This window comes from Chionomys nivalis, chromosome 1 (genome assembly GCF_950005125.1).
Source record: "Chionomys nivalis chromosome 1, mChiNiv1.1, whole genome shotgun sequence".
Lineage (NCBI taxonomy): Eukaryota > Metazoa > Chordata > Mammalia > Rodentia > Cricetidae > Chionomys > Chionomys nivalis.
The window spans coordinates 86,259,915-86,286,795 of record NC_080086.1 but is presented as its reverse complement, the minus strand read 5'-3'; the positions used below and the strand labels follow the sequence as shown (position 1 = coordinate 86,286,795).

Genomic DNA, 26,881 nt, shown 5'->3' with positions numbered 1-26,881 from the left:
ATGTTGTGGATATACTGTTTGACAAACACATTCTTGAGCTCTAGTACTGGGCTTATGGAAATATGTACATTCCCTGTGCCCAGTATAAACATGGTGCTAGGGAATTCAAACTCAGATTCTCATGCTTGTGCACCAACCAATTTGCTCCCCACCAAAGCATCTCCCCAGTGCCGAGAGAGTAAGTACTTTTCTTCATTAATAGGGAGACTTTCTGCAAATTTCATTTTCTGCAAAAGTTTCTGTTTTTACTTGGAGAGCATATTCTATTCATTTGGCTGAAGACAGTATGAACGAGGTAGTGAAGCTGGATAGACACTCAGCAGCTAAGAGTCTGGCGGCTCTAGCAGAGGACAGAAGTTTGGTTCACAGAACCTACATCAACAGCTTGCAACCACCTGTAACTCCAGCTCCAGCTCCCTCTTCTAGGCTCCAAGGGCAGCAGTCCTCATTTGGGCACAGACAGACACACAAACACACACACGCACACACACACATAAAAAATAAAAAATCTTTTAAAATCCTTTATTTAAAAAAGTATGAGATTGTGTGTGTTTTCACTATTTTTTTTTTACAGTTTCTTTTTAAGAAGAAAATAAAGTAAAACACCAGAAACAAAAGCAAAACCCCAGTCAGATAGAAAACTTCCCATACTGCCAGAGATTTCAAGTTAAGGAGATTTCAAACGAGGACAGCAGAAAAGTAGCTAGAGAAGCCCTGTGCTTGTCCCTGGATGCAGTCCCTCGAGAGATGCTCAGACATTTTGCCTCTCATGCCTGCTCTGCTTAAAGGACTGCTACTTCTCATAGGCAGTGTTGGACTCTAGCATCCAAACACCGAGGAAGAGTCGCCCCCAGAGACGCATCTCACACACCACAGTCGATGCAAAAGCATGAGGATTTTATTAATTCTGTCATGACAGGGTCCCCCAGCATTCGGGAAGCTGAGGGACCCCGAATAGCTGGTACAGTCTACTTTTAAAGGGGCCACAGAAGCAAGTGGGGGTGTTCTTTGACTATTTTAATTGGCTTATTGGAAGGGCTACTACCAATAATTGACTGGAGAGCTGTTGTCAGATCAGGTGAGGTAAGAGGTCATTTTGACCCCGCTTCCCAGGGGACTGAATCAAAACATATGTATATGGGTAATTGTTCAGGAACTGAGTACGTGAATGTGTAGCTGTTCGGTCCTTGGTTCCCAGGGAAGGAGGGGAAGCACTATGGCACAAAGGCTGAGAGGATTCAGAATTGTCAAATTGGCTTCAGGATTGTCTTAAAGTCTTACAGCAGTGTTTGTGTTTGCATTTATGTGAGCATCACTTTTTTGTTGCTTATTATTGGAAGTGATTTTTATAATCAAGCAGAATAACTTGACATGAACCTCAGGGAGATGAGAGTGTATGAGCATTAAACAAGAGATCTTAATACTTGAGGAATTCATCTGTAAGATAGGAAAGCTCAACATTGTCCCCATGTGCTGCTGTCATTTACTTCCTTGTCCATCTGACACTGTTTAGGACATATCATTATGATTTAAAGGAACTTAAGTGAGTTTGCCATTTATTTTTATCTAAGTTGATTTCTCAAAAGAGAACACTGGAATGTTTTTGAGCACCTTGTGCTTACTTCATTTTCTCCTTCTGCCTTGACCTACTCCCATCTTGACTGCTATACAGATGAATGAAAACAGCAGGATCAGAGAGAGCAATTATATGTCCCCAGCCCTCATCTACAATAAGGATGTCCTTTCCTTCAAGGGGCTTGAGAATTAATTGAATTAACAAAAGTAAAACTCTAAATTGATACATTGTATAATGTGTAAAGGTTATGAAATTATGATTATTATTTTGCCTTAAAAGTTCTATGTTGAGCAAACCACTTCACAGTTATACACCTCCCCTAGAACAGAAATATAAATATATTTCCTACCACCTCAAATGGTTCATGCCTGTAGAAAGGATTCAGGAGGCATGAGACAAAATTCATTTTAAAATCCTGACAATGGACTTACGTGGAATTAGTTGCAACCCTAGTTTCATATCTTAGTCGATATATGATCTTATGTGAGACCTCAGGTGTGATGTCTAAGAAAAATGGTAACAAGGGCATCTCATGAAGTAGCTGTGACACTTAAACATCCTACATGAAGGACTCATCACTGTGAGTGACATCAGAAATTATTTAAGAATGCTTTTAAAATTTCATCTATATAGAAAATAACTACTATTTTGGCTTCTCGGTGGTTTGCTGTTTCCCCTTTGAATATGTGATCAGTATTATATTTTATTCCCACTTTTCCAAAAAGAATTATATCCTAAACATCTATCCTCTAATATCTACTCTTAGAATATGCTAGATTTTGGTGTTTAGAGATGTTATTTGGGAAATCTTCATACATGTAAGAGAAGTACTGACATAGAAGGGATTTACTGATTCTAACGTACAGCCTATGGTTATTAAGAGACAGGACAACATTGGAAAGTGTTACTGTTAAAATGCATGCAAGATGTCGCGCAATAAAACCCAACACAGAACACTCAAAGCCAGTTGTCTTACAAACTGTATGTATGGCAATGAGTACATGTGTTTGGGACAGTCTTACACCACAAGAAAGTTAAAAAGCAAAATGAGAAGAGACATCACATAACACAAATAATGCCAATACTCTCCAAGCTGCTACTGAAGTCAGGATGACAGATATTTACCTGTTTTCCCCCAGTTTGCTTTTTTCTTGCTTTTTCCCCCCAATTTAGGTATAAGAGAATGCATTAAAATTTATAGAATATTACCAGGTAGTGGATGCCCATGCCTTTAATCCCAGCTCTTGGGGTACTGAGGCAGGCAGATCTCTCAGCCAGAGGCCAGCATGGTCTACCCAGTGAGATCTAGGCCTGCCAGTCTACACAGAAAAACCCATTCGCAAAAAAATAGAAACAAAAAAACCAGAAACAAAAAAAGTAATTTATAGAATATTGTCTATATTTAATTATATTCAAAGGAAGTTATGACTCAGAAATTTGGAACTTGATGGTTCACGGCCTGTAAAGATCACATTGTGTATTATTCTACCAGCCTTATTATTAGCACAGTAGCCAATGCTCAGAGAAGAGAAGGCCAAGGTCAATTGGTGACATAGGCATCAGGTCCTTGAGCAAACTGACAAGAGTCTGATCAAACTTGAAACACACCTCTGGAGGCAAAAAGAACTTCCTGTCTTTACTGATGCATTTCTTCATTAATAAGTATGTCTTTTGTGCTACTTGTTAAGCTGGGACTCGGGTGATCAGTGTGTACGGATCTCGGTCTTCAGTAGTGTCGTAATAGCCATTTCCCACCAATGTTTGGTCTAGGAAAATAAAATGTTCTTGTAATTAGAAAAGTGATTGTCAAACAATGCAATTGAGGATAGACTCTCTGTAACCTCAGGAAAGAACAAAAGCTCAAAAGAATTTCCATAGCTCGTAAATTTGGCAAGAGGGCTATGCTATCTCCGATAATTAGACTTTTCAACACATTTGGATTTGTTAATTGGATCTAAGTTCTAATTAGACTTTTATGTAACTAAGAATGACATATCATGGCATGAATTGAATGTGCTTTTACAGTTGAAACCAACAATTATCAGGCTTTTCCAAATTATTTTAATAAAGAAAACCCTGGCTTTGTTGATCATATTGTGACATCTCTGTCTCTCACAATATATTGAGCACATTTTAGTTTTCTAAATTAAACACCTTTTGGGAGCTCAAAGAGACACTTGAGCTTCGACAAGAAGCACCTCAGCTGTTTGTTTGTGAGGGATACTTGCCAGTATGTTGATGACATTGAAAGCTTCAGATAAAACTCAGCACAAAGAAATAAATCATTGGAGGAAATGGCACAAGTAACCAGGTGCCCTGTAATAACTCAATTAATCAATCTGTTTCCAAACATGACTGAAGGTTGGTTACATTTTTACCTCGTGCTCTCACGGAGAAGGTCTCAGTGTGAAGGCTCATGGAGCCGGCCCTAGGCTAAGAGCCTGACATCATTCCCCCTGTGCACGTACCCTGTCCGCTCAGCAGTTCTGTTTCTTGACATGTGATTCATTAATGCGATCCTCATTGTTCTTTTCTTTCCTTCTTAATTCTAATTGAGACTCATCAAATTTTATTCCTCTGACATTTGCAGGCAGTAATTTTAAAATGGGTAGCCGTCAGTTTTTGGATACTACAAGAGGCAATAACTATATGAGGGCAAGCAGGCATTAAACCATCATTTTGAACAATAAAGAATAATTAGCATATGGTTTTCAATGAAAGATTGTTGTCAAAATATTCCAAGAAAAGTGGCAGCACTGACCAAAACCCAAATTATATTGTTTTTATGTATTGGGAACACTTAAAGCGTGCACACACACACACACACACACATACACACAGCACACATGGAGGCACACACACATATGCACACACTTTATATGTGACTATCCCCTACATAAAAGCAGTTGTTCCTCTATCTATATAAAACATTGTTCATATTTTAAAGCTCTTTTTCCTCATGAAAAGCATTGTACAATTAAATGACAGCATTAAGGCTTTGAGAGAATTTAACTTCTGCAGTAACTGCCGTATTAGTGAGAAATTCTGCAAGGGTTACATGCACTTTTATTCATCCAATTAGCACATTACAGTGACGGAGCTTTTGGTGACTATGTGACTCCTCATTAATTCAGATGTCCTCCATGATTCTTGTAAAGCACACTGGTTTCTGACAAATGCCATATGATGGTATTTAAAGGCAGGAGATGGCATTTCTGATTGCTTAATTTGCTATTAAGAGAGATAAGGTTTCCATGCCAGTTATTCTGTGCAATATCACAAAATTCTCTCCAATGTCTACACAGAGGTGACTGGGCTGCTCTTTAGTCAGAAAAGTGATCAAAGATACTTTGCCTTTCAGCTTGGGTGCTGGAATCCTGTCACGGGTCTGAATGGGTCACTGACTGACAAGAAACTGGAGAATAACATGCGGGGCGTGGTTCTACGTGTGGTGACTGTACTGGTAAGCACCATCCTAGCCTTGTAGTTTGGGCCCATGGAGGGTCCTCTAATTTTTGCTGATTTTTGTTTTATCAACTAATGTCATAATCTTAGACGAGCTTTTAAATGAACCTTGACTATGATTTCTAAGACAGCGTCAATGGTCATGAGTTTGAATTGAGTTCTATAGGCTATAGTTTTTATTATTGTGCTTCTTTTAGGATATTTGTTAGACTGTTAGATCTGATTTCCTACCATTTCTATACATTATAAGAAGAGCAATCCCTCAGATACATCCATCACCAAAAGAATAGCATGCACATAGAGGTATCAATGTAGAGATCACGCAGTTGTTTAATGGATGCTTATCTAGCATTAAATGTGGCTTCTTGGGGTACTAGCAAATAAAATAGGTACATGTGACTGTTTTTATGACCTTAACATCTATGATTATGTGAATAGGATTATATATGGGGACATTTGTTATAATCCCACTCACTTGTTGGAAAAACAATTTTTATCATTCTGTATTATTTTGGTTGGAGAGATGGTTCAATGGATCACAGTTTATACCGCTCTGTAAGAAACATGAGTTTGATTTTAAACATCCAGGTAAGGTGGCTCACAATCATCTGTAACTCCAACTTCAAAGGAATCCAGTGACAATGGCCTTCTGGAGACTGGTGCCATGCTTACCTACTTCCATAGACACACACATACACACACACGCACACACACAGGAAAATAAAATAGATCTTTTTAAAAGTAGAAAGGGTATCTTATAGGCCAAATTAATTGCAGAATTAGTGAATAAACAAAGCTGTATGATATATTGCTAATAACTGGATGCTCAATACCAGCAGCTGTCTTATATATGTTTAATATGAGTTAACAGATCTAAACATAATTTCCTTAGAAATTATCTGAGACATCTGCAAAAGAAAATATAAAGGCCTAGCCTATTCCCTCTGTGTCATATGTAAAATTTATTTCTAGTTGTGATTTTAACAAGGGTCTAACTTGTAATTATTTCACCAAATGTTTTACAACTGAAATGTGAATCTGCTTCTGTTTGAACCTAAGTGTGTAGTTATCAATTTGCACTTAAGTACTAACAGTTAGAAGACAGACAGTTGAAGCACAAACAACTATCACTAATCTCCTTCCTAGTGATTATCAGGGAAACTCTGTGACAAGCACCATAAAAGCTGGTGCAGGGGAACTGGTTTTCTTTGAGAAAGAAAACAGTTTTAAAGAAAATTCAGCAATTAGAAAATGCAGTTGCTTAGCAACTAATTATTTAGTATTTAGCATAGGACAGACTTGGCCATAAGAGAGTAGATAACACACAGATCCTAATCTTGGGGTACGCTCAGAATTTGGTAGGTTAAACCAGTTACGATTATTATTTACATCAGATTCCCTGTAAAGTCCTCTGTAATATCATATACTTTAGTCATTGCAGTATTCACAGTGTACACTCTTCTAACCCACCAAAATATGAACGAATAAAACAAATCAACCGTCAGGTGAAAAAAGAAAAAACTGTGAAAGACTAGACAGGTGACAGAGCAGAGTTGAAAGCCAAACCCAGCAAGTCCCGCCTCCAGACCTTTAACCCCTCCCCCTATGCAATGCATCAGGCTCTCTCCACCCCTGCTGTGAAGAGAGAGAGGGTGGGGGGCTATATTCTATTTGACTAGAGAATTGGAGATGTTTAAATTCTGACTGAGGTAAAAGTGATTTTTATGGGGCGAGCTTCATAGAACCAATCATTTTAAATTCATTTCCAGGCTGAATAAAATGATTTTGTTTATGAAGGTTATGCTTCCCGCGGTGATAATGCTGCCTATCCCAGGTTTACCTGTCTGTTTGCTGCAAACTAAGCCCTGCACAGACCCCAAGAGTAGATAACTAGCAACAGGAAGATCTGTTGGCTTTCCGTGTTGTCTGCAATGAGCTTACCAGTTGGGTGCCAGTTGGATGAACACTCATTACTTTTATTATGTTCACACAATTTATAGCCAGCATGTAATACTGCCACACACTTAATCATTCATTTATGGGACTCAATCTGACATTTTCCTTCCTACTTATTTCTGATATGCATGTTTCATAACTCCGTTATGTGTCCTTACAAGCTCTGTCCATCCAAATCGATAATCATACCCCCTCAATTTACCCAGTTACTCCAAAAGCTTGATGCATTCATTACCAGGCCTTTAAAGAACTATGGCTCCATCTACAGTTGAACTAGAACTGGCTATGTGACCAGTTCTTTTATTCCAGGAATGTATCTCCAATACTTTTTCAAAAGGTGAAAAACCCCAGTGCAAGTTCCCCAGAAATGATTTTTTAACATTTATGATATTACAAAAAGAATATAGTCACCTCTACTGACCCACTTTTACTTTTTAGAAAACTTACACCATCTGTTACGGAGAAGTTATGTAGCTGGCTCTACTTACTTAAGTTTGGAATCGCCCATTTGTGCCTTTATTAATGATATTTTATGGATCTCAGGTAAACAGTCAAACATAGATCAAGTAATTTGAGACTCTGTTACACAGGAACCCTAGAGGCAGGCAGTAGTTAGTATAGTCAGGTAGTTTATTGGACAGAATTAAATGAGGTAACTCACAGGACAGTGAATGCCACTAAAGGAACCAGCAATGCTATTGGAGCACTTGGGCCTGGTTGGGTAAAGAAGCCTTGGGTTTGGTAAAGCTTGAAGAGGACTTCAGTAGCTGGCACTGGAGCAAAGGATTTAACCCTGGGGTCTGTGAAAGTTGGGACTGGAAGAGGATGCAGAGTCCCAGTTCTAACCACCACCAGGAAGACGGACTGAACCACAGGCTTCTCCTGTCTCATTCTCACTGCTGTACCCGCACTTTCCACTTCCCTCCAGTTAAAATTTCAGCCAGAAGTCCGAAGGCCATGGAGCCTGCCTAAGCCAGAACATGCTTGTCCCTTCCCACGTAGAGTAGACAATGAGGGATGTAGTGAGGCTGGGGGGAACCAGGAAGACACACACCTGAAGTGTCATGTGACTGGACCTGTTCAGAGAACACTATGTATCCTCTATTTACTCATTATCAAACCCTGTAAGAGTTGTACAAGGTCCAGACGTGTATAAAGGCACACAAGCGTGAACTAAATTCCCATGCCCATGCTGCCAAAAAGAGCTAGATAGTTCCAGCTCAGAGTTCAGTTATAGAGGCCGTGTGCTTCAGCATTCTGTCTTCTCAATCTGAAAAAGAAAAATGTAAACAAACACACAAACAAAACTCTTTCTGGCTTATATTAACTATGTTATGGAAACTGAGCTGTGAGGGCATGTGTTACTGGATTGACACATGAGGGCATTTTCAGAATGACTTCATATGTAGACGACTTTGTTTTCCACCATAAACAAACCCACAGAAATATTTCTTGAAATAGAAGAAATGAAAGCATGACAGCCAGGTAGATCCCTGATAATCCCTTTTCTGTTTCTTGCACTTTCGCACCTGCTTCTTACCAAGTATACCAAAAGCTTTGTGTTAGTGCAAAACAATAGTGAAGATGATTTTCTCTCTCTTTTAAGAGGAAATTATATTAATATAGCTAAACATTAGTGGCCAACATGCCATTTGATTTTTTTTTAATTGATAATTTACACTATTTGAAACTTCATTGTGTCATAAATACAATCCTAAAACTTAGAAACTGTAATGCAAATGCCTGAGTGGTCATATATGAATAAGTACAAAAAGTCCAAGAAGCAAAATCATAATTTATGTGGTGTGCATTTGTTAGTAATTATTATTTACATGGACTGCTTAGGCCTAGAAAAGCTTCATAGCATCTCTAATGAAGTTGCTGTTAGAAATACTTACAACAATCAGTCTTTCAGGTGCTGGGGAAAATGCAATACACACAACATACATGCCTACAGGAAACTTCCTTCATCACTGCACAACTACATACAGGAAGCATCCTCTAGCTGTGATCTTCAACCCTCCTAACATACAGTTTCCTCATGTTGTGGTTGTTAGGGTTTTTGTGGAAGGGTAACTTGGTGGATCCATCGAGGTCAAGAAATGCTGAGAAAATTACACCAAGATATTTTCTGGAAGTGGGAGGGACAACAACAGAGAGACTCAGAAAAAGTGAGAGAACAGGCTGTGATAGCAGGGACTTTAGCAAGGACTTTGTAAAGGGTCCATGTGTCTCATTTGGTGGCTGGTGATGACATGATTGCTGGCGCCGAGTAGCTGAAAGCAGCCATGGGGAGCACCTGGTTTTCAGTAGTAGTGACCCCCAAACATAAAATTATTTTTGCTGCTACTTCATATTGTAAATGGTTTGTACAGAAATAAAAGCTGAATTTAAATTTGAAATAAGTATGCTATAGTCGTGCAGAATCTCCTTTTCTGACCAACTATTGTCTTACAAGATTTATAATTTGATTTACAACTTAAGATTTACTTTCAGCAATGCATATAAAGAACATAAGACTCTCTATTTCCAGAAATATTAGGACTATTAAATCTTATATCATGGGCAAAATGAGAAAATGATTTAGTATTTTCATTGTAAATCCAAATAACTAATATTTTCAAGGTTAAGAAAAGCAAATCAAAACCATAATTCAACATAGCAGCAACCATTTTTTATGAGATAGCTGTTCTTCTTCTTCTTGTTCTTCTTCGTCTTCTTGGTCTTCTTAGCCACAAAAGGAGGACGCAAGACACAACAAAACCCATGTGGCGCACGAGGTTTATTGCAGCAGTGCAGGAGAGAAGAGCGTAAAAGGTCCCCCACGCGCATACTTCAAATGCCACGTTCTGTGCCTGCGCAGCCTTTGCGTGGAATGCTAGGGGCTCCTGGGAAATGTATTCCCCAGGCGAGCTATGCTCAGGGGCCTCCTTGGGAATAACATTCCCACCCTTTTTAATTTATTAAAAATATGGGGGGGTTGAGAGTCTTAATGGGTAGGGAATAGGGGCGTATCCCAGTCTCTCATAACTGCTTCCTGCTGACTTTGGGTGTCGAGGGATCTGGGGAGTATCGACTGTCCTGGTGATGTCCTGTTGATCATGTCCTGTCCACTGATGTTCTGAGGTGGCTGATTGAAGAAATCACATCTGTCTGAGGGATCCGGGGAGTATCGATTGTCCTGGTGATGTCCTGTTGATCATGTCCTGTCCGCTGTTGTTCTGAGGTGGCTGATTGAAGGAATTGCATCTGTCTGGCTTTTGGGTAGCTGGGTAGTTGTTAAGGTGCTAGAAAACAAAAGTTGCATTAGTAGAAAAGAAAATTAGTAGAGAAGAAAAGAGGAGGTTTGAGAAATTAAAGGGGAGATTTGGGGTTGGGGGGCTTTAGGAGGTTTGGGGTTAAGAATGATAAAAAAATTGAATGGTACTTATTCTGTTAATGATCCATTTGGGCCTGATTCATTCAGGTGGGTTGGGATGGCTTCTTGGAGCTTAAAGGAAATGTCTTAAAAGAAATAAATTCTTAACCATGTATGATGTTTTGGGCATTACCTTAACATCCGGGAGACACTGCTGTAGTCAGTGGTGAACCTGTTGTGTCAAGGAACTTTGTTAAGAATTTGCTTACCACCTGAACCTTTGGCTCCGTGTCTGATGATGATTTCTGTAACGACAGCTGAGTGGTTATTCAGAAATTTAGAAAAAGAGGAGAAAGGAAAATATGTTGTCGCAAGAGGGTTGAGTGAAGGATAGGACCTCTACTTTCCTTGGACTGGAGTCCTCTGGAACTTAAGAGAACAAGGTCCTGTCTGAGTTACCGTGTATGAGGGATTGTCTTGAGCTGGAGGAGTAAACGGTTTAAGATGTGACAGGTGAATCCAGTGAGGAATTCCCTCGAGCTTAGCAGCTGTGGGAGTCAAAAGAATTACTCTAAGGGGACCCTGCCATTTAGGGGAAAAGGGTGAGGGACGTTGACCTGGGGGGGAAATAATACCTGATCTCCTATTTTAATTGGCGGTGGACATGAATTAGCACATGGTTGAGGTAATGAGTGGTTGGTCAAATCCCACAGTAGCGAGCGTAGATGGGTTAGTAGTGGCATGAGCAGGTGATCAGGAAGGGGGGAGGTTTTAAGTGGGAGGCCGGGGGTTAGAATGGGCTGCCCATACATGAGTTCAAAAGGTAAGATAAAAGGGGACTTTTGGGGAGGGCTCTAAGCCTGAAGAGGGCCAGAGGTAGGAGTCTTACCCAGTCGAGGTGAAATTCCTGGGACATTTTTAAAAGGGCGTCTTTTAAAGAATGGTTAGTCCGTTCTACCTTACCTGAAGACTGGGGGTGGTATGGGATATGGAAATGCCAGGGAATGTTAAGAGCCTTGGACAGGTTTTGAGAGATCTGGGAAGCGAACTCAGGGCCATTATCTGATTGAAGAGAGGTTGGAATTCAAAACTGGGGAATGATTTCTCTCAGATAAGAACATTGGAGACTGTCTGGGCTCTCTTGTTGGTAGTGGGGAAGGCTTCAACCCACCCAGACATTGTATCCACCAAAACCAGGAGATATTTAATTCTTTTGACTGTGGGCATATGAGTAAAATCCAGCTGGCAGTTAGTTCCCGGAAGGAAGCCCCTGGCCTGGTGAGTAGGAAAAGGGAAGTTACAGTATTTGGTCTTGGGATCTGACTTCTGGCAGATCTGACAGGAAGCAGTGATAGCCTTTAGAAACCTGATATCCTCAGGGGTGAGTTGGAGGTGAGCTCTAACAAAATGAAGTAGAGCTTTGTTATTAGGATGAAAGAGCTGATGTAGGTAGGACAGGATCTGTTGGGTGTCAGGAGGTGTCTTTGAGAGTGTGGGCTGTATTGTAAGAACTCCCTGAGGTGACTGAGATAGATCTGGGCTCTGGAGTGCTGCTGTCTTAGCTGCTCTGTCAGCCCAATTATTTCCCTTGGAAACAATGGAACTGTCGGACTGGTGAGACCGACAGTGAATAATTCCTATAGCTTTAGGGAGAAGGGAGGCTTTTAACAGGTTCATAATATAACCTGAGTTAGTTATGGATCCTCCTTTTGTCGTAGGAAGCCCACGCTCCTTCCAGATAGCTGCATGGGACAGGAGGATATGAAACGCATACTTAGAGTCTGTGTAAACATTTAAAGATTGTCCCTTGGCTAACTGAAAGGCACGGGTGAGAGCTATCAGCTCAGCCTGCTGGTTAGTAGTATGGGCTGGGAGTGCCCTTGTCTCGACTATCTCTGTATCTGATACTATGGCATAGCCTGCTCTACGGGTTCTATCACATAAAAAGGAGCTGCCATCTGTGTACCAGGTATAAGTGGCCTGGGACAGTTTTCCCTCCTTTTAGATCTGGGAGCTACGCTCAGGGGCCTTCTGGGGAATAACAATAGCAAGTCCACCTTTCATGAGAGGTTAAAAATTATCTCAAATTAGATATTCTTTTTTCAATTAGTTTTTACTCTTGGAGGTAGCTCTTGACTGCCTCTTTTGGTGATATTTTTTTCTATATAGTATGATATTTTACCATACTTTGTGAAAATATGAGTTTTTGAAAATCACTATAAAAGACAGAGAAAAGAAAAGAACAGAACAGTTGTGTAGATTTGAGATTCTCTGGGGAACAGCAGTTTTAGTAAGACTAAAGGGCTTGACTCTCTCCTTTTGGAATATGCCTTTTCTGAAAATTCATAAATGTAACTTGCTTGTAATAAATGCAGATTGGGAAGTACTTTGTATTTATTTTTATTTAAAGGCATTATGATTGATAAATAAGAACCAAATTTACAATTTGTATAGATATAGGACAGTGTGAAGATAATTTTTAGTCCTTCATGTATATCAGTTAATAATTTACAGCAGCCAAGAATCTAATCTGAACATCAATTTTCCATCTGTGAGAGGGAAAAATAAAGCTGACTACAAAGGTGATTGCTCAAAAAAAAGTATGTCAAGTATTTCTTTTATTTTATTAAAGGATTTATTTATTTTTATTTTAAGTTCATTGATGTTTTGCCTGCATGTGTGAGAGTGTTGGATTCTCAGAAACTGGAGTTATAGACAGTTGTGAACTGTCAATTGAGTGTTGGGAATTGAACTCAGGACCCCAAAAGAGTAACCAGTGCTCCTGAATGCTGAACCATCTCTCCAATCCCATGGAGAATTTCTAACTTAAAGTGTTTTACCTCAATGGAACTTGGGTGTAGAAATTTACTGAAGAAAGATAATAGGGCATATTAGAGTCCATGACAGTGTGATAAGCCATGGTCACCAAACGAGCTTTTCCAGGAGTCTGTAGAGGTCGCTAAGGCTGAAAGACAAGTGTAAGGAGAATAGTAATGAGTAATGAGTCTCTGCCACATCAATTTAGAAACGTACGAAGGAGCCCCACCACCAACTAACCCTCCTGAAGGTGATGCTTCCTTGAGGGAAGAAACCACCCCATACCCTCAAAAGCACCAGGAAATATGACCATCACAGACCTTCAATAAATTACACAGTCTGATTGTAATGCATTAGGACTATTAAATCTTATAACATGGATGAAAATAGAAAATGATTTAACATTTTCATTGTATATCCAGACAACTAATATTTTTAAGGTTAAAAAATGAAACAAAACAAAAGAAAATTGTAATTCAAAATAGCAGGAATCATTTGTATGAGATAGCAAGTCCACCTTTCATAAGAGCTTAAAAATGACATCAAATTAGATATTCTTTTTTTGATTAGATGTTACTCTTAGAGGCTCTTTTGGTCATATTTTCTTTTCTATGTAATATGATATTTTACAATTAATTTTACCAGCTTAACTCTGCTTAAAGCCTGCTCAGATAATCCTTAACAATACACCACCAGCAATTTCACTGGATATCACTGCACCTCAGCTTCATAGCAGACACAGGGTGAGTTTGTGTTGTTGAAGATTCAGCACTTTCAATACTGCAGAGTTAAACTTTTCCTGCTCTCAACTTCACAGACTCTTGAAGCTAGAAGTGGGATTATGAGTTTGAGGTAGGGCTGATATCAGTTTGACAAAGTGCTGCCTTTGAACTGCCTGCAGAGGAAGAGATTGGTGGGCATCAGTGTCAAGCTCTACAACTCCTGTAGAAAAAGTGTGGTTCAGGCTCAAGGCAAAAATGAGAATTCTGGCTGGGGAAATTTTCAGCAGATGACAAACTGTGGATTGTCAATCATAATAAATTATAGTCAATGATAATCAGAATCATATAATGAAAATATACAGCCTAATAATGCAACTAAAAAGATAATCCTCGTGGCTATATATAACTCGGAGGTTAAGAGCACAAGCTGTACTTACAGAGGACCCAAGTTCTGCTTCCCACACCATGTCTGGCAGCTTGCAGCCATAGGTAACTTCAGTTCCAATGAATCCAACACCCTGTTCAAATGCCGTGGACAGCTATACTCAGGTGTACATGCTTACACCCAGACACACAAGTACATATAATTAAAAACAATTTTTTCCAAAAAGGTAATTCTTGGAGGAATTCCATATTTCTGCTAGGATTACTGAATGGGTCTCGGAAGCAGCTCGCAGATTAAGTTAGCAGAGCTGACCCAAGCAAAGCAGAAAAAAAAAAAAAAAGAGCAAAGCTATCAAGTCTAGCAGCACTGTTACATCTCTGAAAATAGTTTCTAATCATATGACTGGTGAGGAGTTGGTATTTCATATAAATTAAGGGCAAATTAACCTCAACAATGCGAAAGAAACCACTTAGATATAATCAAAGAAACTAGCTAGCTCTCACAAGAGACATAACCTATAAACCTCTGAACATACTTGGCAGCATGAAGCTACAAACCAGGATCGCAAGACCTTTTCTTCAAACCACTCTGGTGGCTAATCTTGATTACTAGCTTTACTGTATCTGGAATCAAGTAAATCCCTAGTAGCTGGGCATGCCTGTATTGACAAGGATTTAGAGAATTTGGATAAAACTCAATATAAAACTATGAGACTGTGAAATGACACAGCCCCTTGAGAAACTATCAGGCAGTTCCTCAAGTACTAAACATGCAGGCGCCACATAAGTCAACAATTCTACTCTAGACATTGTTTTAAGGAAAATTAAAATATATTCTTTTAAATAACCTTGAATGCATGTCTTCATGCTAGTGTTACTTACAGGAGCCTCAAACAGAAACATTTCAAATGTCTGTGAACTGATAGACTGATGGAATGTGTGCTATCCAAAAGTAACATTTTACTTGGCAACACAATTAAATTTCAAACTTACGACACAAAACAGCTTTGAGCATATGTTAAGTGAAAGAAGCCGGCCACTATAGATTACATGGACTATGTACTATTCCACTTCACAAAATGTACAGATTAAACCAAGCTACAGGGACAAAAAGCAGAGAAGAGATGTGCCCATTGCTGAGGGAGACAGGGACCTGGGGTAGGACAACTACAGATTTCTTTTGGAGGTTAACAGTGTTGTTGAACTGTTGGGAAGATAATGGCACCAAAATACTAGTGTCATTTGACTTTTCATTGGATGGTAAACTACATGGCACTGGACTTACATCTGCATAAAAGTTCTTTCAAAGAGAAACATGGGGTAGAGACTCTATTACCATACAGTTTATCATTTAATCCTTGGGTTTTAACTGTGAATTCAGATCAAGTCCTGGTTGATTTTATGCTACTTTATTTTATTTTTCCAGTTTTTCGAGGCAGAGTTTCTCTGTGTCACAACCTGGCTGTTCTGGAACTTGCATTGTAGACCATGCTGGCCTCAAACTCCCAGAGTTCCGCCGGCCTCTGCCTTCTGAATGTAGTAGTAATAGGTGTGTGCCACCACCACCCTGCCTGCTATGTCTTTTTTTGAGATCAGGTCTTATGAAAAGCTGGCCCTGAACCAAGAGTAACCTTGAACTTCTGCTTCCATCTCCCAAATATTAAGATTATAGAAATGTGTCACTATGCCCAGTTTTATGTGTTACAGGGAATCTACTCAAAGAATATATATCCCATAGTGGATACCACCTGGATCTCCCTGGGAAGAAAAAATAGAAGAGATTTCATTGAGTATCGGATTGTGGATGTATTGGGACGGGAACATCAGTGATCAAGTTGTGGTGGCAACAGAAGAGAAATGTACTAAAAGAAACTATTGGAAAAGGGGCATTTGGGGGCCAGATAAAGGCCTGAAGCAAAGGAATCTCCTAAAAATACACAAGGATAATCCCAGCTAAGACTCCTAGCAATAGTAGATACATAGCATGAACTGGCCATCTTCTGTGACAAGACAAGACAAGACAAGTACAGGAAATGGGAAACCAACTCAGCCATAATAACCTTTGCCCTACAGTCCTGTCCGGCCTGTGGGATATGCTGGGATTGGTGCCTAGCCCACTTGTAATCAGAGAGGCTTCATCGAGGAACTGAGGAAAATGGATGCAGAGCCACAGCCAAGTATTACTTGGAAATCTTAGAATCCTGCAAAAGAGGAGGAGAATTGTAGGAGCCAGAGGAGTCAAGGAAATCACAAGAAAAGGTCACATAATTAACTAACCTGGGCTTATAGGGGCTCACAGAGACTGAACTGACAAGCAGGGAAGGTGCATGGGTCTGACCTAGGAACTCTGAATATATGTCAGACTTGTGAAGCTTGGTACTCTTGTGGTTCTCCTAATAGTGGGAATAGGAGCTGTCTCTGACTATTTTACTGATTTTTAGGATTCTACTCCTCCTACTGGGTCACTCTGTCCAGTCTTAATACATGGGGATGTGCTTAGTGTAACTTGATTACTATATTTTTCTGACATCCATGGCAGACATGCATTTTTATGAACAGAAATGAATGAGGAATGGATTGACATCTTGGAACAGAATGGGGGTGGTGAAGAGGAGGGCCTGAGAAGACAGGAGGGAGGGGAAACTGTAGCTGGAATGTAAAATAATAACAGAACAAACAAATAAATGGAAAATGGCTTCAATATGCTCTTAGGGAATGGCACAATTAGGAGGTGTGTAGTCTTGTTGGAGGAAGAATGTCACTTGGAATGGGTGTCGGGGTTTCAGATGTTCAAGCCAGGCTCAGTGCTTGTTTCTTCCTACTCCCTCCTGCCAACCCAGATGTAGAACTTTCAGCTATCTCTCCAGCACCACATCTGCCTGCATGCTGCCTTGCTTCCTTCAATAATGATAAAGGAGTAAACCTCTGAACAGTAAGCCATCACTAACAAAAACTTCCTATAAGAATTTCTCTGGTTATGGTATCTCTTTAATACAATACCAACCCTAACTAAGACACCAATTTATCATCTGAAGAATGTGAAATGGAAATGAAGGAAATTTTAGCCCCTGTATATGAGATGTTCTCTTTACAGTGCTTCAACTGTAATTTATTTGTGAAGATGAAGGCAGAATTGCATAATAAAAATGATATTTACCAACAAATTGAGGACATCATTGTTACAACTTGAGTCTATGCTGGAATTCAGGACAGCCAAGGATCCTTACTGCTGAAGCAGTGTAATCAGTAGTCATGGCTCTATGCTTGTGGGTTTTGTTTTGTCTCTACTACTGATTGTTCCCATAATATGTGAGAGAAAAACATGAGAAAATGTGATTGACATAAACAGGCACTTGAGGAAAAATGGTCTATGCAGATGATACAATTCATATCAACACCAGAATAGGGGTTTGCATCAGTACTGACTGAATACAGTCATGGGAATTGATAGGTAACAATGCTGTGGCAATTTCCTATACTGATTCACATTAATTCACATCACCTCTTAAGATGGTAGCTGTCATGCAGATATGAAAGTATTGCTGTTGCACATGAAGTCACTATACATGACCCTGTATGATCAGTGAAACCAGGTTTCTTAGAAAAACCAAGGAGAGACTGTATTGGAAACATATAATTTACCTCTGAAACACAGACTTACAACTCGTCTCTGGAGGTTTAGAGAATGACAGAGTTATTTGCAAATTCAAAGATGTAAAAACAGTTGGTGTGTTTTCTGTGATAGTCTAGGCAAAGTCATTTGGATTTTATTATATTTGCCTTGGAAAATGTGATGTGCCATTGTGCCTGAAAGGAAATTGAACAATTTAGGTGACTTTTAAGCTGAGTTGTCATTCAGTAATTCAGTAGTGCCAGCACAGCCAAAACATAAAACAGCTCATCACAAAATCCCTCTAATAAGTATGTTGGTACGAACAAGAGAACCTGAAGGGGGGTGTTGTGTTGCTTTGCAGAATTACAAAGGCCTCTATCATGGGTTAGTAGCTGTTAGAGTTGAGATAGCTAACTAACTGATCACTCTAGTCCTTGGCACTTGAGTATCTTATTCTTACTGTAACCTTCATGACTTTTTAAATATTTTATTTTTATTTTGTCAATATAGATGAGTTCTACAACTATTAAAAAAACTTTGCCAAGTTACATGGGAGTTACAAATAAACACTGAGCCCCTGCGTCTAGTTCTTTGCCATCCATGGAGTATCAACAATAGGTGAAAGCTGCCAGGAAACAGATTGAAAGTTATATATACAGGCAAAAAAAAAATCTCACAAAACCCCAAAACTGTTGTTCATGTACTCAACAATCGGTAATAGACTGATTTTTAAGACACCGAAGCAGTTAAAAGGTCCAATAATTTTCCCAACTTCCAACTGCTGGCAGTTTTCACAATGGACTAGAGATGGAAGTCCAAACAGATCCACATATAAGGATGGTAAGGTGGGTGGCAGTTCAGAGACATTTTTCCAGAAAAAAAAAAAAAGATAAACTTTAGCTAAGAAGAGAGTTAGTTTTTATTTTACATTTTGAATACTTGCTATTTGCACCATTGAAATAAACTGTAATAGATAGATTAATGAGAAAGGCATGCAAACTTATTAATGGCATACACATGGGGGTCACACAAAGTGAAACATGAAATGAAAGTAAGAGCCAGATGGTTACAATTTAAATAACATTTAGAGCTGCTGAAGAAAATGAGAACTGAGGATCCTGGAAGGAGGTGGTGATAGGTTCTGGAAAGGAAGAGGAAGATGGATGCTCATCCTATAGTGGTGTGTGGATGAACTCTCCTAGAGAGCACGCTCAGCAGTGGTTATTGGCTGTGACAGTCTCTCTGGGTGCGTGACTTGGTTTCTGTTCCCATAATAGCTATGAATTCATCTTCTTTGGTGGATGAGATACTAGGAAGAGGATCTATGTTGATTGCAGTCTATTTGTTTCATTGTTTTAAAAGGAACTTCAGAGATAACTCTTTCCTTAGCATTGAAGAGAAAGGAACAAAGGGGAATTTCATTCATTCATTCATTTTCCTTTATTTTGCAGTGATGGGGATAAAACACCTCACTAATGAGCCACAGCCCTTTTTATAATCAGCCTCCTCAGTTCAGTGCACTAGGTACACCAGAGGTCTACATTGTGGGGTGCTATTTCCCGAGCCCCAACACTACATAAGCAAATACTCTCAGAATTTGCATAGATGTTCACTTGAATCTCATTTGTGTACTGGGCCATCTATTTCTGGAGAGAATTCTTCAAAGAATGAGAAGGAACAGACTGGCTCTCAGAAGTCTCTCCACAGATGTGCAGACTTTGGAGACAGGTTACATACATGTGGGAGAATGAGATCTTAATGTACTAACATTAGAAAGGCTCTGTAAAAGTATGTACTTATTTTTGAGTTCTGTGGTGATTCATAGAAAATAGGCGTGTAAATGTATACCGCTATCAAGTAGAATGCTCTGTAGCATTTCAAGGCCTCAAATATTGCCCTGGCTTCTTATAGTGTCCAGCTTTTCATAAGGAACTCATAAAAGCCTGCCTGCAACTTCTGAGCCCTCAAAGCATGTGGTGATTGTTTTTAGAGCTTAAAAAAGTAAGCAGTGAAGAGCACCTTTTACAAATTCACAGAAGGTTGTCCTTTATACATCAGTGTAAACTGACAGTTCTGCTTTAACAGAAACCAAAATTAACTCATTAGGAGTCAAAAATGTGGTTTTGGAGCAAAAGCACAAATGACCTTAACTGATATACTTGTTCCAGAGTGAAAGAAATGCCAGGCATGGTAGTGCACACTTAAATCCCAGTACGCAGGGAAGCAGGCTGATCTCTGTGAGTTGGAGGCTAGCCTAGTCTACACATGTCCTCATGTCAGCAAGGATTACACAGACCTGTCTAATACGATGAAAGAAAATGTTTTTCAAAGTCTTACCATGAGGCTTATGGTTTACCTGTTTGTCCCTTTGGCAGTTACATGGCATCTTCTTGACTCTGCCTACTTTCCCTCTATATCTGGGTTTGCATTTCACACCTGGCTTTGTTCTACCCTGCCCTAGGTCCAAAGTATTATTAATTTATACTTTATTAATAAATGGTAGTAAAGCATATTCACAGCATACAGAGGGTAATCCCACATCAAATGGCCATCAGAATATTAGGCCAGATATGAGGGTTAAAAGTAAATGCCTATTTTAAAAGGGCTCTGGTAGCCAAAGATAATCTCAGTTCTCCATATGCAGGATTTCACAGCTCATCAATGGAGTGTTGTCACACAAGTTCAGTTTGCCAGGTCTTTGACTTGGAAACTTTGGAAACTTGGAAACAGTGTACATATTAAAATCTCTAATGTGTAAAGCAAAATCAACAACAAAATGATGATGAATGTAATAACTTGATTTCCTGTTTCAATTAGAAACAATACTTGTGTGATTTTATCCTTCTCTGGAGGCCACAGTCTTAGAACACATCTATCTTACTTAGTGTTTCTGCTGCTATGATAAAACGCTGACCAAGCAACTTGAGGAGGAAAGGGTTTATTTACCTATAGCTTGCAGTTTATTATCTGGAGAAGTCAAGGCAGGAACTCAAGCAGGAACTGGAAGGTAGAAACTGAAACATAAGTCCTAGAGGACTGTTGCTTACTGGCCTGCTCCTCATGGCTTGCTTATTCTGCTTTCTTATACCAAACTACTATCCCAGGTGTGGCACCACACACAGTGAGCTGGGACATTCTACATTGTTGTCAGTCTGAACTCATTAATAACAGACTCAAAGTCACCAATAATGTATTAAGAAAAAAGATCAAAGTATTCCCCCTATAGTCATTTAACTGAGAGTGAGCCCATATTTGAATTCTCTACATCATTTTCCCTTGTCTTTCATCATTTCTACCTGTTGTGTGAATCTGCCTCTGGGCCTGCCTAATGAATATTTTTTAATCTGCCCCTGTGTGTCTCTGTCTGATTCTCTGAATGTTTCTGTCCCTAACAACGATGTTTCCCTTTTTTATTGAACAAAAGAAACATAAGTGGGAAAGGAATAAAGGATACTGTATAGAAACAGCAGAGTTTTCACAATGGATTAGGTTTAGACCAGATAAACAAACAAACAAGCACTATCAAACAATATCCGAATCCTGCTTTCAGCATTTATGATGGATTTTTTTTAACAAGGCCAATTTTAGCTATTTTTGATCAATGAAAGAAAGCAAATGTAGTTTTTTTTTGCAGAACTGCCTCCACTAGGCCTTCTAATTATCATTTGAAACCTAGCAGGTTAGTGATTTACCTTGTGCCTGTAATATCTCCACATAAACTTTTGGGTAATTATTATCTTAGTAACTGAGAGTCCATGGTGTTTGAATTAATCTTGTGTTTCCTGTATGTTTCAGATCTTTCACCAATAAATTCTGGGAGGTCTAGATGATGACTATAGAGCACAAACTTATAGTTTCTTTCATTATATTAACGTGCACATGTGTTTCCCTGACCGCATGAATATGGAGAGAAGCAAAGTGTGAGGTTTCCTGGGACTGGAGTTAGAGATGGCTGTGATCTGCTGTGTGAGTGCTGAGAACCAAACCCCAGTCCTCTACTGGCGCAGCAAGTACTCTATGCCCCTAATTTATCTCTCCGGCCCTGATTCTGCAGTTTCTAGACTTTTTCTCCTTCTTCCTTTTATATGTTTAGAGGTATTCTTTACTTTCTCTCTTTTAAACATTGCTTGAGGCATGCTCTCTGAATGGGCACAATGAAACGTTCAGAATATTTTTTTTCTCATTGATTCTTAAATTGAGCCACACACTCTGGAATTTATTTAAAAATACTAACTATAATAATGTATGGAGTCAAATATAATCTCCAAGATCATAGTCAATAAAGCACTTGAGGAAATGAAGTGTAGAATATGAATAGTCCAAGGCTTAAAGTAGATAAAGAAGCAACCAATAAGCATTTGAAAGGAAAGACTTTGACTTATTTAAAGTTAAGCAGAACAGAAAAAATTATCATCTATGAAAAAATGGGAGGTTGAAAAATATCCCACTTTGTTTACTGAGTTTTCATAATTTTAATAATGTCCTTGGTCCTTAGTCCAAAGAATTACGACGTCTTTCAATATATGTATTGCCTCATTTGGGGATATTTTTACATTGTATTTTAAGAAATGCAGGAACAAACAGAAAAAAAAGTCATCATCCTTAAGACATTTATTTTATCTAATAAGTAATCTAAGAGGCAGGGTAAGCATTAGGACTGGCTTGAGAGTGGACATTGCAGGTGATCATTCAATAAATAAGCCACAGAAATGAAGACAGGAGTCCATAAATCATTATATTGTCCAGTAAGTTATAAGAACCTTCTCCTATGTTCCCAAGATCCGACTCCTATAATTAATTCAATACTGTAGTCTATTTCCACATAAATCCTTGTAAGACTACCAAAGACATTGTTTTTTATGTAGCTTATTGACTTTGATGACATTTCAAGTAATATTTATTTATTTATTTTAGAAAGTATTTGTAGCTTCAAGTTCAGGAGTCTACACACTTTTCCTTTCTTTCTGGAAATCACTACAAATTTGTTTCTGGCTTTTAAATATCTGGCTTCCATTCTACTGTCTCTGCCCTCTGTGCAGGACAGCTTCTCTTTTAAGTTTCCTACTGTGCTTGATAATAGAATCAAAAAGAAGAGGCATTCAACTCACCAGAAATAGAAAACCTGTCACCTTTCCCTGAAAGCCTTTTCAGATCAGGCAGAGCAGCAGCTGACATGGTCAGAGTAGCTTCTACAAAGTATCTAGAATGGACTGGCAAAATTATCACTTACTTCATCCCACTCAACCTCTTTTTTTAGGGAAAAAGGTTATCTTTGTTCAGAAAAAAAAAATACTGTAGCAAGAGAAATGTTTCCTCTATGAAGTTAGGCCAGTACTTAGTCCTCTGCAAGTCAACTAGTTGCAAATATAAGCAGGAGGAGACAGGCATTGCTTCTCCGTAATTCCAGTAGAAATCTTTCAGTGAGCAGAAATGTTCAGAATACTCCAAAGGAAAGACTGATCACTATCAGTATATCTTAACTAAAAGGGACAGATGTAGTTAGGTATCTGCCACTGCCCAGGAACAGAAGGACTCTTGAAGGAGGGAATCATAGTATCTGTATTTTCAAGAGTCTCTGCTCTAGTTGGATGAGAGAAATTCAGACAAGATTTCAAATGAATCCACTGTAAAATAGCCGTTATTCCCAGACTACTCACTAAATTTGAAATGTGATTTGAAAGATGTAGAAATGTGGTAGTATTTTAAATTCAGTGTGTAAACAATACAGAGCAGGAAATCTAATTCTACCATTTGTTAAAAGACTACCTCAAACTGATGTCATTTCTAGCCCTTCTGTCTGCTAGGCATGTGTATTCATATAGAGGCAGCAGGCAGAGCTGATAGAGGCTGTATAAATTTAATAAATGGGTGGGCAAGAATTCAGATTTTAGCATCAGACACATGCATTCAAATTTGAAGTTTTCTTCCATAGTGTTGTTAACTCTAGAACATTGTCTAGTCTTCTTCAAATCCTACCTCTCTCTCAGTTATGGCAGCAAGAAAACACAAGAGCATTCTGAAACTGAATAGGTAACAGAGTAATAAGAGTGATGAGATATTCAGCATCAAGGGGTTTTGGTGTTTTTTTTTTTTTTTTTGCCTCTCCATGCTTCAAATCATTTATTCACAGCCTTTAGTGAAAAACTGATTTCATGTTCAATAACAAAAATTTAAATAAAGTAGAAAATAAACAATAGCATAGTCAAATACAATCTCCCTGGAGGTCATGATGTCTGTAGAGTCCTCTAGTTGGTGGTGAAATAAGATTTACGGTGATTGAATCAGGAAGATTGTTGGATAAAATTCCTGCCCCGCAAACATGAGGACCTGAGTTTGAATCTCTAGCATCCCCCAAAAGCCAAGTATGGCATCAAATGTCAGCAATTCCTGTACTGGTGTAACTGAGATGGAGGGTCTTTGGCGCTCATCTGATAGTCAGTGTTGGAGATCTTGTATTAAGAAATAAAATGACGAGCACATAAGGATGGTACCTGATGGGGACCTCTGATCTTCGTGTGCACAAATATCCCTATACACATTCGCTATCATCTGTGAACAGGTAGCCATTTCAGCACAACACACACAAAGTATTTAAGTGTCTGTCACTAGCTAAACTATCATTCTGTATCTATAAAAATTGAGGCAATTATAGTCCCAAATTAATAGAACTATACAAATACAAAATCATTTTAAAGTATTTTATACAGATTGCATCTTATAGGATGTTTTTTATGTTAGTATTTATAATATTATTACTTATTACATTTTAAAGCATATGTAATGATCTGAATAGCTTGGGGTATTTTCTTTCCATTTAGCAATATACACATTAAATTTATCATGTAATGAGAGAATTTTCACCTAAGAGATATGAGCAATGGTTTTTCAGCTGCTTAATGAATAAATTTTATAGCTAATGCAAATAGCCATTAGCTTACTCACAGGACTATATTCAACTACTAACTTCTAACTACTACAACTTGACATTTTTATTTTTCATTCATCAAACTCTGTAGGGATGCAAATGAAAGCAATTTTATTACAATGATATTTTGAATCTCTCATCACACAAACAGATACAAACAATTCTTAAACTGAGATTCTCACTTCTAATAAAAAATGACCTGCAGCCCAGCTCTGAATGGATGACTGTGTAAGAGCTTTGGAGGCACTCATTAGAGAAATAGTCACACAGCAGACTTTCATAAGGTCTCGTAGATGTTTCTAAACTTTCTAATCCAACTAGTGGAACGGGTAGGATGTTTCCATTTTTATTATTTCCCCTGTAAAACTCAAAGTAAGTTTCCTTTTAGATATATTCTTAAGCTTATTTAGGTTTTTCCCCTGGAATATGGAATTATAGCCAAAACTAAAGAGCATTTGGAGGTATTCAGTTTTTGATTGTGAATCTGAGTTATGGGAAAGCTTTACCTGCACATTTTGGGTCTATGCTGTGGGGGGCGGGGAGCATAATCTCATTCTGTAATAGGCTGGCCTCAACCTCTTGGTGATCCTCTTGTGTTAGTCTGCCACGTGCAGACTTTGTTGGCATGACCCAGTATACAAAATTGACTTGAATTTGCCTTAGTGGTGTCTGAGAAGCACCCACCTCACACACTGCTCGAAAACATTAGCATTCCCTTTCATGGTGGCCAATCTGACAAATGATAAATGAAATTGTTTTTCTTATTCTAGCTTAAACTTCCCAAAGGTGTTTTAAGAGAACAAAAGTAAATAGTTCACTGTCAATTATTGCTATTAAACTTTGTCTTTTTAGTATCTAAGCTCTAAATAGTATGATGACTTTAATGGTTATTATGTTTTATAATACATATTATTTTTCTATTAAATTATAAGTAGCAATTATGTCAGGATTTTATACAAGTACACATTTTCTTTTTTCTGCTACTATTTCTGAATGTGTCTTAATTTTGTATTCAGTACTCTGGGTCTTAACAAAGCTATGTCTTTGATTCCATATTGAGCATTCATCTTGAGGACTTTCCTCTATTGATTCAAAACTTTAGTTCCTGTAATAGAACTATCATGATACACATTCCAAGGACAAAGCGATGTACAAAAAAAAATGATGGAGACTTTCAAAAGCCCACCCTCTTTACAACATTAGACCTCTGTGGTCTATCTCTAGAAGCCTAAGATGATAACTTTTATTCAAGAACTTAAAACCCTACTCAACATTTCCAGTTACAGTAGCCCCACCTCTAAAGCCAAACAAACAAACATGAAAAACACCTACAACTTACTGACAAGTCATGATTGATCTAGTAAATTCTTCTCTTGCTTCTTCTAGCCAATTCTGAGTAATAAACACCCAAGATGTAGTTAGTTACCAAAATATATAATACCATGCATGCCCTTCCTCTAGTCAGAGCCCATCTGCTTTGTATTTCTGCTTTCCATCTCTGTTGGAGGAACAACTAAACTAATCTCAATGGCCCTCAAAACTTTTTGAAGCTTTACCTGACACAGATACATGGCTTTTCTTCTTTTAGCTCCAAACACAATGTCTTATCTCTTAGTCATATCATAGACTCTCATACCCAGAGTATATGAACTCATCTCTGTGGTAAATGCCGTGTTTGTTGAGACTCACATATACCTTGCCCTGGTTATCCAGTTATCCTTCTCAACACTTATTACCATGTGTGTTGATTATTTTGTTACTCTTATTTTTCTTGCCTTTTTCTCTCTTGTCAACTTGACACAAGATGGAGTTATCTGCGAAAAGGGTGCCTCAGTTGAAGAACTGCCCCCATCAGATTGGCATTTTCTTGATTAATGGTTCATGTGGAAGAAACTAGCCCACTCAAGATGATGCCACTCCAGGGCACTTGGTCCTGTTTTATAGAAGAAAGCAGAATACAATATCATAGTGAGAATATGGTATCATCAGCTAGAATTAGTAAATATCATTGTCATTTTGGAGTCACAGTTATCAAGGTCTTTACCGATGAACTTTCAGCTTCTGG

At 38.6% G+C, this 26,881-nt stretch overlaps 1 protein-coding gene across 3 annotated transcripts in view; it reads left to right on the top strand.

Moving 5' to 3' along the window:
* The window catches only part of Grid2 (glutamate ionotropic receptor delta type subunit 2), a 1,426,614-nt gene that overhangs the window by 1,016,333 nt on the left and 383,400 nt on the right, over positions 1-26,881 (top strand). For all 3 annotated transcript variants that reach the window (XM_057772140.1, XM_057772147.1, XM_057772131.1), the window contains exon 9: positions 4,938-5,039. In XM_057772140.1, coding sequence (XP_057628123.1) covers positions 4,938-5,039 — 102 coding nt within the window. The remainder of the gene's footprint in view (positions 1-4,937; positions 5,040-26,881) is intronic.